This window comes from Rhinopithecus bieti, unplaced genomic scaffold, assembly GCF_001698545.2.
Source record: "Rhinopithecus bieti isolate Rb0 unplaced genomic scaffold, ASM169854v2 scaffold_757, whole genome shotgun sequence".
NCBI lineage: Eukaryota > Metazoa > Chordata > Mammalia > Primates > Cercopithecidae > Rhinopithecus > Rhinopithecus bieti.
This window is the reverse complement of record NW_016803289.1, coordinates 2,100,842-2,115,301: the sequence shown is the minus strand read 5'-3', so window position 1 is coordinate 2,115,301 and position 14,460 is coordinate 2,100,842. Positions and strand designations below refer to the sequence as shown.

Below are 14,460 nucleotides of genomic sequence, written 5' to 3'. Positions count from 1 at the left end.
CTCATAAGTCTGGTCTAAAGATTAGAAGAGATAATATGTAAAATGTTGAGCATGGTGTCTGGCACATAGCACTTAATACATATTAGTTAATGATCTTTTGACATTAGCCACAAGACCTTAAAGGAGTTATTACCTACCTGAATCTTACCTGTTCTGCTGAATCCTTTAGGGTATTATGAATGTAGGAATATAACGTGTTCGAAACTACTTTGTCAACAGTACACATCATCAAAATGTAAGATGATCATATAATTGTTAGCATATGATAATAAGAGTCCTATATAATTCTAAAACATGAAATTAAGACACGAGTGCCCTGTGTAAGGTAATTCATAGCCATTCTGCCAGTGGAGAAGCCAGTTGCACTGGGCAGAATATACTAGCGAGGTCTATCCTATAAACTATTGCCCTTTATACATGAAGGTAATACACCATTTTCTCACTTTGACCTTTTTCTTCAGGAGTATGAAGAAATTGACAACATTCATCCCTACCTCCTAATCTCTCCCCTCTGTGGCTAATGGTAATAGCAAGACAACTATCTAAGCTGTGGGAAGCAATGTGTGGCTATGACACAAGGGATGCCCTTTGAACCTTATGTAATCACAGCATGACCTTGGTCTCATAGGACACAGCTCTGATAAGTTGATCCAATCTTCTACACTCTCCCTCCCCTGAGTCCTGGCTCCAGGGAGTATCTGCCACATGGAATTCATTTGCAATTACAACCTAGCGTGGTAGTCAACCCAAGTGGTGAATATTGAGAGTTATAAAAGGGTAAATATTTACTCTTTGGATAAGAGAAGATTTTATTTTGTCTTCGGGAGCCAGATAAGAGAACTGAGCCTATTACTTTTATGAATAATAAGTGATATTCCCAAACTTTGTGAAAAGTGTTGTTGAAGAAATCCCATTTTAATTTTTCTTTGTAGGATTTGCGAAGAAATCAAAAGAGAATAGCTGAATTGAATGCCACTATAAGAAAATTAGAAGACAGGAATACCTTGCTTGGAGATGAACGAAATGAACTGGTGAGATATACTAAAAATTTTTATTGTTGTTGTTGTTAAGCATTATGTTACAGAATTACATACTATGTTATAGGTATGTACCATAGTAAAGTGTTCAAATAGTAAAGATACCATTCAATAGATATTCACAAAGTGGCACACTCAAAAAACCACCATCCAGATGAATAAATGGAAGAATACCAGCATCTCACACCCCCGCTTCTTGTGACCCCTCCCAATCAGCATCCTATTAAACTTACCACTACTCTGACTTCCATCACCGTAGATGTCTATCACCATTTAAAATTTTTTGTAAATGAAATCATACAATCTTTTCTCCTTTTTGTCTGACTTCTTCTGCTTCTTTTACGCAGCTTTGTTTGTGAGATTTATCCATTGTGTTGCATGGAGAATTCATTTTCATTTCTCTGTAGCATTCAAATAATATATCACAATATACTTATCCCTGTTATTGTTAATGGACATGTATGTTGTTTCTTAAAACTTCTGAGCTGTTTTGAGAAGAATAGTGCTTCTACATGTTGTTTGTGAAAAAATAGGCCCATTTCTGGTGGAATATACAGAGGAGTAGAATTACTGGATGTTAGTTAGAGTATGGTTGTAGTCAGCATCAATAGTTACTACCAAACAGTAAGTTGTCACAACTCCCACCAATAATGAATGAAAGTGGTAGTTTCTCCATATCTTTGCCAACATACAAAGATAATTGTTAGTCATGTTGGTGGATGTAGGGCATACTCTTATACCTTATATTATGGTTTTAATTTTCCTCATTATTAAGAAGGTAGGTTAACTTTTCAAATATTTACTAGCCTTTCATATACAATTTGCCCTTAGCCTTTTGCCCATTTTCTGTTATGCTGCCTTTACTGTTTTAGTTACTATTAGGATTTTTTTTTTATCATCATTTGTGGTACATTTGCATTTAAAATATCTTGTTCTATGGCTTACATTTTTGTTTTTAATAGAGTTGTTAATATAAAAGTTATTTTCAGCCTTTCCTTTTTTTCAAATACATGCATTTTAGGCTGTAATTGACCCTCTAAGCCTTGCTTTCATTTAGTATATCGTTATTTCATTCAAAAATTGTTCTAATGTCATGTAATGTTTCCTTTGACATATGGGTCACCAAAAGTATATGGCTTACTTTCAAAACATTTAGAGATTTTTTTAGTTATCTCTCTGGTATCAATTTCTACCTTAATTCTACTACAGTCAGAGAATGTACTTTGTATATTTCATTCCTTCAAAATTTTTTGAGATTTGCTTTATGACCTCAGCATATAGTCAATTTTAGAAATGTTACATGTTTACATGAAAAGGAGGCATACTCTGTAATTATCAGTTGCAGTTTGATTGAAGTTTGTTAATAATCTTGTTTAAAATTGTCTCAATTCTTACTGATATTTTTGTCTGCTTGTTTTCCCAATAGATTTGTCTATATCCTCCTGAGTTCATTCAGTTTTACTTTATATATATGTAGAACAATAATACATATTTATAATATATAATATATTAAAAATTAGGTTACTAGGTGAATATAAATTAACATTTATTATATTTTTTGTGTATATTGACCCTTTAATCATTGTGTATTTTTTTCCCTCTGGTAATACTTCTTGGCTTAAAGTCATTGTTATTAGTTGAACTGTATCAGATTTTTGTTTTAGTGTTAGCATGAATATACGTGTGTGTGTATATATGTATTTATGACTATATAAACATACATATATACATACATATTTACACATACATATATAAACACACAAGCACACACTGTTTTTCAACCTTTCTGTTTTAGTTAAGGTGTATCTTAAAAGGAACATTCTGTTTGGTATTGTGGGACTATGGTTATTGATGTATGATGTGATAGAATTATAGATATTTTCTGTGTGCATATCTGAATTTCTATGAATAGTATTAATAAGTATATGTAAATATTTAAAACTCACATAATTGGCCTTCAGAAGAGACAGGTTAAAAAAGTGAACCTAGTAGAATAACTTATTTTCCTTATATGTATACAATATTTAATATTAATGCTTCAGGCACTAAGGACTAAGGCATTAATGCTTCAGGACTAAGTCAGATTATTTATAAAAATGAATCCAGTTTTGGCATTTAATATGAAAAGGAGTTCTTAAATTGAGATTGAGATGGATTTGTGGAAGTGCTGCTTAAGAATCATAAGATGAGATTTTACAAATATTCATAATTAGCTAAATCTTCTACCTCAGCACTTCCCAAAATCTTAGACGCTCAAGAACGGAGTGAGTACTTTTAAAAGTCTTCTCAAATATTTCTGATACAGCCCCCTTTTTTCCTTGCTCTTCTCCCAATACATATTCACATTCAGAATCATTAGTAAGAAAAGAATAAGCTAATGATGAGAAGCTGAAAATGAAAATCTATTATGTATAGGATAATCATGAAATATACAAAAAGGAGAGTTTTAAGAGTAAAGAGGAGGACTATTAACAATTGCCTCAAAACAATTTTCATAAACTTAGACCAGTGGTTCCCAACTACAGGCGATCTTGACAATATCTGACGTTTTTGATAGTCACAATTAGCAGAGTGTTACTGGCATCTAGCAAGCAGAGGCCAGGGATGCTGCTAAACATCCTCCAATGCACAGGACACCTCACATCAAAAAAAAACATCTGGCTCAAAATGTCACGGATGCTAAGACTGAGAAACCCTGCTTTAGACCAAGCAAATGAGCATATGCTCACTCTTAATTATGGGTGGATAACAATACAATCATACTTTACTAAGCTTGGGGAGAATTCGATATCCTTACACAAACATCCATAGAGTTTCAAACTTATGTGTGGTTTTTTCCTCAATAAAATTTCTTTTAAACTAACAACCATAGTGCGAGGCAGGAGATTTCCACAAGGTCTCTGAAAGAACGACCTTTGGCGATAACCAGGCTTGGATTCAGGTCCTGGTCGCATTACTTAGTGACCGTGTGGTCTGGGTGAGCTCCTTTTTATCTCTGAGTGAATGGAGGTCATTCCAGGTGCAGGGATTGCAGCTGAGCACGGTGGAGTAACAGGTGAGGGCAGCGAAAGAAAATAGGGAGAGCAAGTCCTCCCGAGCATTTCCAAAACCAGTCTCTTCAGTACTTTCCTTAAGACAGTGGATTGATAGGAGGTCATGAAGGCTGTGATGAAAAGCCATTAGAGAAAACTGAAAAGAAAGCAATCAGTCTGTTGCAGGATTGAAATGTCAGTGGTCAGTCCTGAGCCACATAGTGAAGCAGACAACACTGGCTGCAGAGGTGCTTTCACTCCCACCCCTTTACTCCCCTGCCCCATGTCCCCAAACACAAGACACAAATCTTCACTTATTTCTTCCCAGTTAAAACGCGTGCGGGAAACTGAAAAGCAATGTAAACCTCTCCTGGAAAGGAACAAGTGCCTCGCCAAGAGAAACGATGAACTGATGGTGTCCTTGCAGCGCATGGAAGAAAAACTAAAAGCCGTTACCAAGGAAAATTCAGAAATGGTGTGTATCACAGACTCTGCAAAACTGCAGCTTCCTTGATTATATTACCCTAATGACCTGACTTATTGCCATTTCTCAGCTTATTTTAAAAATGCAATGCTATTTGGATTTTTCCTTATGTAAGCAAGGAAGCCTTAACGAAGAAAGCAAGAGAAGGTTGCTGGCTCTGAGTTTTATGAGGTTTCTATATTTGCAAAATTGTAGGAGTGCTTCCAGGAATTTGCACGCCTTCCAAAAGCTCGGAAATGGATAAGGAAAGCTTTGACATAACTTAGCCACAGAAACCTTCCATGACTTCACTAACATGCTATTTACAGACCTATACCCCAGGCACACTTGTCTTCTAAGATCGTGCATGATAGTTGGGAAATAGATACCATTACTTGTGTTATATATGGACAAGTGAAATGCTAATGTACTCCTTAATAGACTTTCAAAACATCTATAGAGATCTTCAGATAATCCCCAATGATAATGACTTATTATTGCAGATAAAATGTGCTTGAGGATTTAGTTGGTGTGTGTGTATTCAGGCTGGGCAATTTCCAAATTTAGCTGGAGCCTCATAAACTTTCTACAGATATTTTATGTTAACAACCAAAGTTGGAGGTTTTTAAAGTCTCCACCTGTACTTTCTTCTTTTCCTATCCAGAGAGAAAAAATAACATCCCATCCACCCCTGAAGAAATTAAAATCTCTGAACGACCTCGACCAAGCTAATGAAGAACAAGAAACAGAGTTTCTAAAACTTCAGGTCATTGAGCAACAGAACATAATTGATGAGCTCACAAGGGTACGTGTCAATCAATCTGTAAACCCTAAGTTGTTCCCAAGGACAAGTAGCCAACAAAATGTACACTGAAAGCAGTTAATTTTAGATTAACCCCAGAGGCCCAAGTTCATATGTTCAATATGTAATTTTGTTCTAGAGCCTGTATTCCAATATTTTATATTGTTCAACTGCTTTACACCTTTTACATTATAATCCTTCGTTAACCACTTTTGTAGCACAAATAATAACAGCAAAACACATTAAAAGAACTTTTAAATGCGTTGTTGTATAAGTTTGTAGGTAGGTTGGGTGTGTCTTGTAATTGCCTTCCAGTAGCAGGATCCTGAGGCTCAGAGATTTAATATGTTGTCTATGCTAACAACATCACATTTACATCTTGTTTCCCAGGTCTCAATTCAGTATCTAGCACATAGTTACAGTTTAAGAAATATGTATTGGATAAACAGCAACAAAATGATTACATAACAGAGCTAAAATTTCAGCCCAGATTTTCTGATCATTACTTCAGTACCTGCTGAGTGAGTAGAGCAGTTATTACTTCCGTCAGAGTTTGACTGAGTTATGTGTTACTAGTAAGGATGCACTGAGACCTCTAGATGCCTTTGGGTTTTCTTCTTTGCCTCTCCATGTTTGTTCTGTGAATGACATCATTGGTTGCTCTCACTTCAGGACCAAGTCTAGATCTAAAGACTTGAATAGCAGGGAGGGAGTTAGGCAATAGTCTCCAGAGTGGGGTGAGAAAAGCGATTCACTGCCACTGAGAGAAAGAAAGGTTATAGCTTCTGTTTATAATTACTTCTGATTCATCCTTTTAAAAATTTCTATCTATGTTGACTATATGTTATAATGAATACACTAGATTAGGAGGGTAATTTAAATATATAATTGTATTAGGGTTCTCTAGAGGGACAGAACTAATAGGATAGATGTCTATATAATGGGGAGTTTATTAAGGAGTATTGGCACACACGATCGCAAGGTGAGGTCCCACGATAGGTCATCTGCAAGCTGAGGAGCAAGGAAGCCAGTCCAAGTCCCAAAGCTGAAGAACTTGGAGTCTAATGTTCCAGGGCAGGAAGAATCAGGAGAAAGATGTAGGCTGGGAGACTAAACCAGTCTAGTCTTTTCACGTGCTTCTGCCTGCTTTTATTCTGGCTCTGATAGCAGCTGATTAGATTGTGCCCACCCAGATTGAGGGTGAGTCTACCTTTCCCAGTCCACTGACTCAAATGTTAACCTCCTTTGGCAACACCCACATAGACACACCCAGGAACAATACTTTGTATCCTTCAATCCAATCAAATTGACACTCAATATTAACTGTCACAATAATATGTAAATTGTAAAAGTCTCATATATAGAGGCTGCAAAGGTGAAAAAATTAAAAAGCCTGAACACATCTGGCTTAAACCAGATTACTTATTAAGCGTGGTCTCCCTGTTTTCCTCATTTCATTTTCACATCCTAATAACTCATACATTTTACAGATTCATGAGCCTAGGAATTTGCCTGGCTTTGAGTATCCTGAGATTAAGCTGTACATTTTTTTAAATAGAATTTTGGGCTATTTAGGAATACTCATCAGACTTTCCAAAAGACACTCTATCTAGTTTAAATTTTTACAGTAAACACATGGAGTGCTTAGTGAATAAACCCCAGATTCCCAGGATCTCTCCATTCACAGCAACAATAAATCATGAAATTGATCAATATTTCTAGGCATTCTTTGAGATTCCCAGAAAATTTTTTAAAAACTGAAAACGAAACAGAAACACTAAATGACTCCAACCCACTAGCGACTCTGTTCCCTGTCCTATTTTCAGGGACTGCAGGTGAGAACAAGGATCCAAAAATAGGCCAAAGACAGCTTTCTATGCATTTCAAATGAATAAATGAAAAGAATACAATTTTACTTTATTGTGATTTATATATTTAACACAAATTTAAAGTAATTTTGGATCTAGGACTAAAGTACAGAACTAAAGTACTGTACTAAAGTACTAAATGTACAGTACTGTACATTTCTTCGAAGTCTAAAAATGATTCTGTTGTAAATTTTAACCTGAAAGAGTTTGCTTTAATATGACTTTCTCTAAATGGAGATGCCCCTAGGTTTGATGTAGAAAGGATTACCTGACAAGTTGGAGAGTCATATTCAAGAAATGTACATGATAAGTACATGATAAGTAACTATTTTCATAGCTACTTGATGTTCAAGTATAAAACAAAGAATTCTGATTAGGAACACAGTCCACTTTCTGATCATGAGGCTCCTTGTTCCACATAAATCATCAAGAATAGTTGTAGAAGATTCTTATTTTGAATATATTTAAGTATCAATCCCAAAAGTTGCCAAAATTTAAAAAACAAAGTCTTATTCTATTCCAAATTTAACGCCTTATGGGTAAAAACACTCTATCTTTGCAAAAAACTATAAAGAAACATCTACCAATTCTGGATATTTCAACTGTTTTCCAGGACCGAGAAAAGCTCATCCGTAGAAGAAAGCATAGAAGAAGTTCCAAGCCAATTAAGGTAATAAGAAATCGAAGTTATCAGGCATTTGCCACAGGCAGCCAGAGAGATGAGGCTTGGCATGGCATCTTCCTGCAAGGGTGTGATGAACCAGGTGTTCCCGAACTGTCGCAGCAAACCATGGGCTTTATTTGCTAGAAGAAAATCTTTCCTGTTGACATTTCTTCGAAGTCTAAAAATGATTCTGTTGTAAATTTTAACCTGAAAGGGTTTGCTTTAATATGACTTTCTGTAAATGGAGATGCCCCTAGGTTTCATGTAGAAAGGATTACCTGACGAGTTGGAGAGTCATATTCAAGAAATGTACATGATTTTGATGTCTCCTACTGAATAGTATGAGAGTCTGATGCCCAGTTTATGACAATTAATATATTTTTATTATTCATTCAGACAATATTACTGATAACAATGCTCCCAATCCACCAGTATCTCTATAGCCTCTCATGATCCACAAAGTTTTGTTATTCAGTTTGTCTATTTGATTTTTAATTTTGTTTTTTTACCAAGTATACTGTTTGTTTTTAATGTGGACTTGGATGACAAGACTTAAGATTTGATCATCTCTATCACATAGATATCTAAGTTTTCAAAGTCCTTTGGTCATAGTTTAAATACAGGAAAGAGTAAACCACATTTGCTCATCATGATATAAAATGTAATATAAAAGAGGCTTCAGTGTTTCTATGAAAAAAGCTAAATATTAATGAATTTTCTTAAGATGTCAGAAGTGAAATAATATGGAAGAAACACTTATTGGAACTACTGGGCTCATGCCTAATGTTTTTATTTCAACAAAGAAGCATAGAGGATCCATGTCTTCTATATTCACTTACATGTATGCCAGTTGACAGTATTTTAACATTCAACTTTCCCTACTGTTAGCTGTGTCAGTAAATATGTATTTTCCCTCCATGTAGAGGCCTGTTTTAGACCCTTTTATTGGCTATGATGAGGACTCTATGGATTCAGAGACATCATCCATGGCCTCATTTAGAACAGACAGAACACCAGCTACTCCTGATGATGACTTGGATGAAGTAAGCGTTTCTACTTCTCTAGCCTTGGGTGATATTGTCACCAAATATTTTATTTAAGGGGGAGAGAAAGCATTTCACTTTTCATCTCCTTTATATAAACAGCACAAAGTGGTCCCATAACAGTAACCAATTTTGAGGCCGTTACTTTGTTATCTCTTGAAAAATAGCTTCACTTATAGCAGGTAAATCTTTTAGAAATTTCTCTCTAGTTCAGCTCTCTCATTGGAAGACTTCTTTCAAAATAAAAGTTACTTTCCAAAATTCTTTATCTAGGGAAGGTAGGAACCCAAGAGGCCTTAGCAGGCTTTTGGATGTGGTCTGAGAGACTGTTGAGTGAAGTGTGCTCTGTGGGCCACCCTCATCAGAATGATCTAGAGGCCTCAGTTACAATGAAAATTCGGGGACCCTACCATGCAATGCCTGATTCGGGATCTTGGGAGTGAAACACCGCAATCTGCATTTTTTCCCAAAATTCCGTGTTGATTATGTTATGTCCTGAAGTTTAAGATGTGAAGCAATAAAATAGCTTTTATGATTTATCCGGGGGAAAAACACAAGTTGTTGGAGATGAACATACTGAAAAGAAATAAGAGTAAAATTCTAGGATATCATTTCCTCAAATTCAGGTCCAAAATCTGGATATGATTTTTTCTTATTTGGATCCAAAATTGACTGCATTCTAAGCCCAAATGATTAACAATGAGAAATCTATCAAATGCTAAATGCTTCTTTTACTAAAATAAATATTTACATATTTCTGCAGTGTCCATCTTGAAAATATTACAGTATTTGTGCCCATATATGCACTTCAGAGCTAAAAACAAAATCAAATAGACTGTTAAACAACATTTTACTTCTTGTAAAAAGTGGGCAAATGTTAATATTTCACATTGAACACGCGACTTGAACATAACACAATTCTTTTGGGGCTTTTTTCTTAACCTCAAGAGTTTAGCAGCTGAAGAATCTGAACTAAGATTTCGACAATTAACAAAAGAATATCAGGCCCTCCAAAGAGCATATGCCCTCCTACAGGAGCAGACAGGAGGCATCATTGACGCTGAACGAGAAGCCAAGGTTAGTGTGTATCTGTGACAGTGTACTGAATTAGCGTGCAGCAATCACAGCATAAAAGTACCCTGGACATAAAAATATCAATAGGACAGCTTTCCCTGTACTTTTCTCTCGTCTGCAGCTTTTGAATTGTTATAGCTTTTATGTCAACAAACCTTGAATCTAGAAACATTAGAACCAGCTTAGATCAATGCTTTTGTTCTTTTAAAGATAGTTGAGTACATAGTTCTTGTTCTTGCTGTTTGAAAACATACATTTTCAAAGCTAGACAATATTGGATTTTGTTAAGCCATTTTTTAGTTTCTTGCTTAGAAAAAGAACTTTTTTATCTTTCGAAACCTATAGTGAGCCAGTGTCTTCTCTTCGTTAATAAGTGCACAGCATTTACTTTTGACAGCTTACCAGAATTTTCACAGACAATATCTCATTTGACCCTTGGGACAGCCCCCTAAGGCAGATATTTTATAAAAGAGAAATTTGATACTCAGAGAGGTTAATTGAATTGCCCAAAATCACACAAATAGTAAATGGCAAAGCTGATATTACAACTTGAGTCTTACTGGGTCAAATGTTCTTTCCTTTATATCATAATCGCCTCTCATGAGCCTATTTCAACAAAAATAAAAGATAGACATGCACTATACTATTTCTTAATATTTATTGAGTGCTTGCTGTGTTCCAGGCATTGTGCTGAACACTTTGCACACATTATCTATTTAATCCTAAAACAACCCTAGGAGCTAGATATGATTATTATACTCTTTCTACAGAAGAGGAAATAATAGCTTAGTAGAAGTTAAATGTAGCTTAGCGAAGTTAAATTATTTACTTAGGTTTACCTAGATTTCCTAGCCTTGTGACTTCACAGTCATAATCACCAGGCTATAGTTGCCTCCTAGGTAAATTTACTTGAGCCAAAAGGGGGCATGACCACCCAGACCACCCAGTGATTTCATCCTACTTTCTTTCTGGAGGGTCTACAATGCACTGAGGAGTTTTGTAGAACTACTGTTTTTCAGTGGGAAAGGGTAGATACAACAGTTACACATTTTTAAACAGTAGCATGCATACACACATATATAAGTAAATATGCAGGTTTTTTAAAAACAGATTTAGAACAGGCAAGCAATCATTACAAAGGAATGTGCCTGTAGACTGTCATGTATATGCCCCAGTGCTATAATATTTGTGTTTAAGTGTTCTTACCAACATGGATTGAGGAGTTAAAATAATAGCATATTATTTTATTTTCATTTTTTGGAGATTCCTCTAAAAAAAAAAAGGAGACTCCTTCTTTTATTTTTTGGAGATTCCTCCCTGTTTCACTTAATTCTTCTATCTAAATAAAGGTTTAGCGTTATCTCTGGCCATTAAAGTCAGGAAAACTTACCATTCTGAGAAAATCATCCAAAAGAAACAAGGATGTTAGAAAAGAACAAGAGAGTAAATTTAAAGAGACTGGAAAATAAAAAATAATACAGATGAAAGCATCATTGAAAAAAGATAAAATTAGATCCAAGAAAAAATAGGTTACAGTCAACATCAATTCACAGTTAAAATAAATCTTAGTAAAATTAATTATTTTGGGGGCCTGATAAAGGTAAATGTAATATTTAATAATCAAAAGAATTATTCTCCTCACAGTGAATAAAGATAGCTATCATTGCTGTTTTTATTCAACCTTGTACTAAAAAACCTATCCATATTGTAAAACAACAACAAAAATGGGTTTACAGGCAGGAAACAAATTACTAGGCTAAATCACATAGGACAACAAGGTTGCTCCATACAAGATTAGTATTCAAAACTACTTATACACACAGACACACAAAATATGATATAGAGAGAGAGACACAGAGAAATTGATTTGGGGACTTAAATTTAGGCACAAAGTTTGCTCTGGAAGAATGGAAAGGCCGGGTTCACTTTGGGAGGTAGAGGCGGACAGATCTTCTGAGGTCAGGAGTTCAAGACCAGCCAGGCCAACACAGTGAAATCCCATCTCTACTACAAATACAAAAATTAGCTAGGTGTGGTGGCAGGTGCCTGTAATCCCAGCTACTTGGGAGGCTGAGGCGGGAGAATTGCTTGAACCCGGGAAGCAGAGGTTGCAGTGAGTTGAGATCATGCCACTGCATTCCAGCCTGGGCAACAGAGTGAGACTCTGTCTCAAAAAAAAAAAAAAAAAAAAAAAAGAATCGAAAGAATTTGGGGAAGCAAAATGGAACAAGGCTTTTGTGAAAGGGAGATCATTCAAATAAAGAGAAGAGTGGAGAGTTACAAGGCATATTTAGGAAACAAGAATTATGTCAGCAGGTAAGGGTTTGACTCTAGGTTGGTGAGTAGTAGGAAAATATTGGAAATATAATGGGAGTTCTTGAATGCCAAGCTAAAGAGTGAATATTAACCTGAAAATAAAGAATGCTACAGGGAGTTTTAAACAAGAATTTAGATCAGAAAGATTCTTTTGTCATAGAAAATTCTTCTTTTTTTCCTCTCTCTCTTTCTCTTACTTGTTGAGTTCTAGTCAAGAAAGATATTGAATAACCATTTTACTTGCTGAGTTGTGGAATTTTTATTTCACCAGGCTCAAGAACAGCTTCAAGCAGAGGTGCTAAGGTATAAAGCAAAAATTGAAGACCTGGAAGCGACTCTGGCTCAGAAAGGGCAGGTAGGCATTTGGTTGCTAGCTCTTCTGCAGATGCAGACAATTCAATCTGACCTTTCTCTAGCTCACCTGTGCATGGGCCGCAACCAGGACACAGCTTGGCTCTCCACAGTGATCTTTCTGAAACTGCGTTAGAATGTTCAACTCTGTACTTCTGTCCCTGGTGTTTTTCTGGCCAGAGTATGAACCCAGCCACAACAGTGAATGAGGTTGGGCAAGAGAAAGAATGCCAGAGGAAGAGGAACCCTGTACAAATAGCCTAGAGTTGTCTTAAGCTGCTAAGACCAAGACCCACCCCTCCAGCTGTGTTCTTTGCCTCTATGCTACATTTATGGTTCTGCATTTTAATGTTTTCCATCCATATGTATCTAGCCTGTGTGCATTCTGACCCTTTTCACTTTTTGCCTTTGTGGTCACTTCTGAGTCCCCAGAAGGCTGGTCCTGGATTATTCAAACTGGAAAAGGTAGAAATAGGGAGTGATGATGAAAAGGGGGTTAAATTTTCCCAGCAACTTTGGCCCCAGTGTCTTTGAAGGAGCTGGCAGGGGTGGGTTCTACTTACCAGTCTTTGGCAGGCAAACAAACAGGGTGGGTAGAAGGCAGCTCTGGCAAAGTGGTTTGACAACACAGGCTCTTTCATGCCACTCTGAAATGCTGACTGCGCGATATTCTTTGTCAAACAGGATTCACACTGGGTAGAAGATAAACAACTTTTCATTAAGAGAAACCAGGAGCTTTTAGAAAAGGTATGTTGGGCACAACACCCTAGCGGGGCAAAGGAGAAAATCATGAGAGATCCAGGAGCAGCAGGGGGTGCTCTCAGGAGTGGCACAGGGGCCAGGGGAAGGGGAGGCTTTTTCGGCGCTGCTCTGTCTTCGGCTGCGTGCTCAATCGCATCCCTGTCACCGCCATCACCATCAGTGAAGTGGCACGTGTGCATGGCTCTGCGCTGGGCATTGTGCAGACTTGAAAGGATGTGATCCCTGAAACCTCCTGATTTGCTAACCATATATACATGTATACTGTATATATACTGTACATATATATATACACACACACACACGCACATGCACATCTTGTATGGTTGTTTATCTACAACAAAACCTCTATGAGGGCCGGGCACAGTGGTTCACGCCTGTAATCCCAGCACTTTGGGAGGCCGAGGTGGGTGGATCACTTGAGGTCAGGTGTTCGAGACCAGCCTGGCCAACATGGTAAAACCCTGTCTCTGCTACATACAAAAAATTAACCAGACATGGTGGCGCATGCCTGTAATCCCAGATACTTGGGAGGCTGAGTCAGGAGAATCGTTTGAACCTGAGAGGCAGAGGTTGCAGTGAACCAAGATTGCGCCATTGCACTCCAGCCCAGGCAACAAGAGCAAAACTCTATCTCAAAAAAAACACAAAAACCAAAACAAAACAAGCAAACAAATAAACCTCTATGAATAGAATTTGTTATTTTGTGTGAAGAAGTGACAGAGTATGACTCCAAGACCATGCTGAAACCTAGCATAGGCTTAGATTCTCACTTTTAGTCTTTTTATTAACCTTGAGTCTTTCTTTTTTTTAAGGAAAGATTTTTTTTTAGATGAATACTGTTTTCAAAACATAAAACAGTATTCCAGGAAATTACTCAACAAATTAAGAAACAGAAACATGGTTTAGGCTTGAATAGATGTAATTAATTTTGGTTATCTGAACATAGAGGCAATTAAACATAATACATTTTCAATTCAAAGGTGGCTTTTCCTTTGATATTTACCTTCTACAAATCTAGTGAAAGATTACTATATATATATATATATAT

The 14,460-nt window shown here is 36.5% G+C and overlaps 1 protein-coding gene across 5 annotated transcripts in view; it reads left to right on the top strand.

The window, feature by feature from the left end:
• Positions 1 to 14,460, top strand: part of JAKMIP2 (janus kinase and microtubule interacting protein 2) — a 202,414-nt gene that overhangs the window by 138,682 nt on the left and 49,272 nt on the right. For 4 of the 5 annotated variants that reach the window (XM_017872477.1, XM_017872460.1, XM_017872443.1 and 1 more), the window contains 8 exons: positions 933 to 1,031; positions 4,398 to 4,544; positions 5,197 to 5,337; positions 7,816 to 7,872; positions 8,790 to 8,909; positions 9,858 to 9,986; positions 12,571 to 12,654; positions 13,335 to 13,397. In XM_017872477.1, coding sequence (XP_017727966.1) covers positions 933 to 1,031; positions 4,398 to 4,544; positions 5,197 to 5,337; positions 7,816 to 7,872; positions 8,790 to 8,909; positions 9,858 to 9,986; positions 12,571 to 12,654; positions 13,335 to 13,397 — 840 coding nt within the window. The remainder of the gene's footprint in view (positions 1 to 932; positions 1,032 to 4,397; positions 4,545 to 5,196; positions 5,338 to 7,815; positions 7,873 to 8,789; positions 8,910 to 9,857; positions 9,987 to 12,570; positions 12,655 to 13,334; positions 13,398 to 14,460) is intronic. The other variant, XM_017872469.1, reaches the window with a different exon arrangement.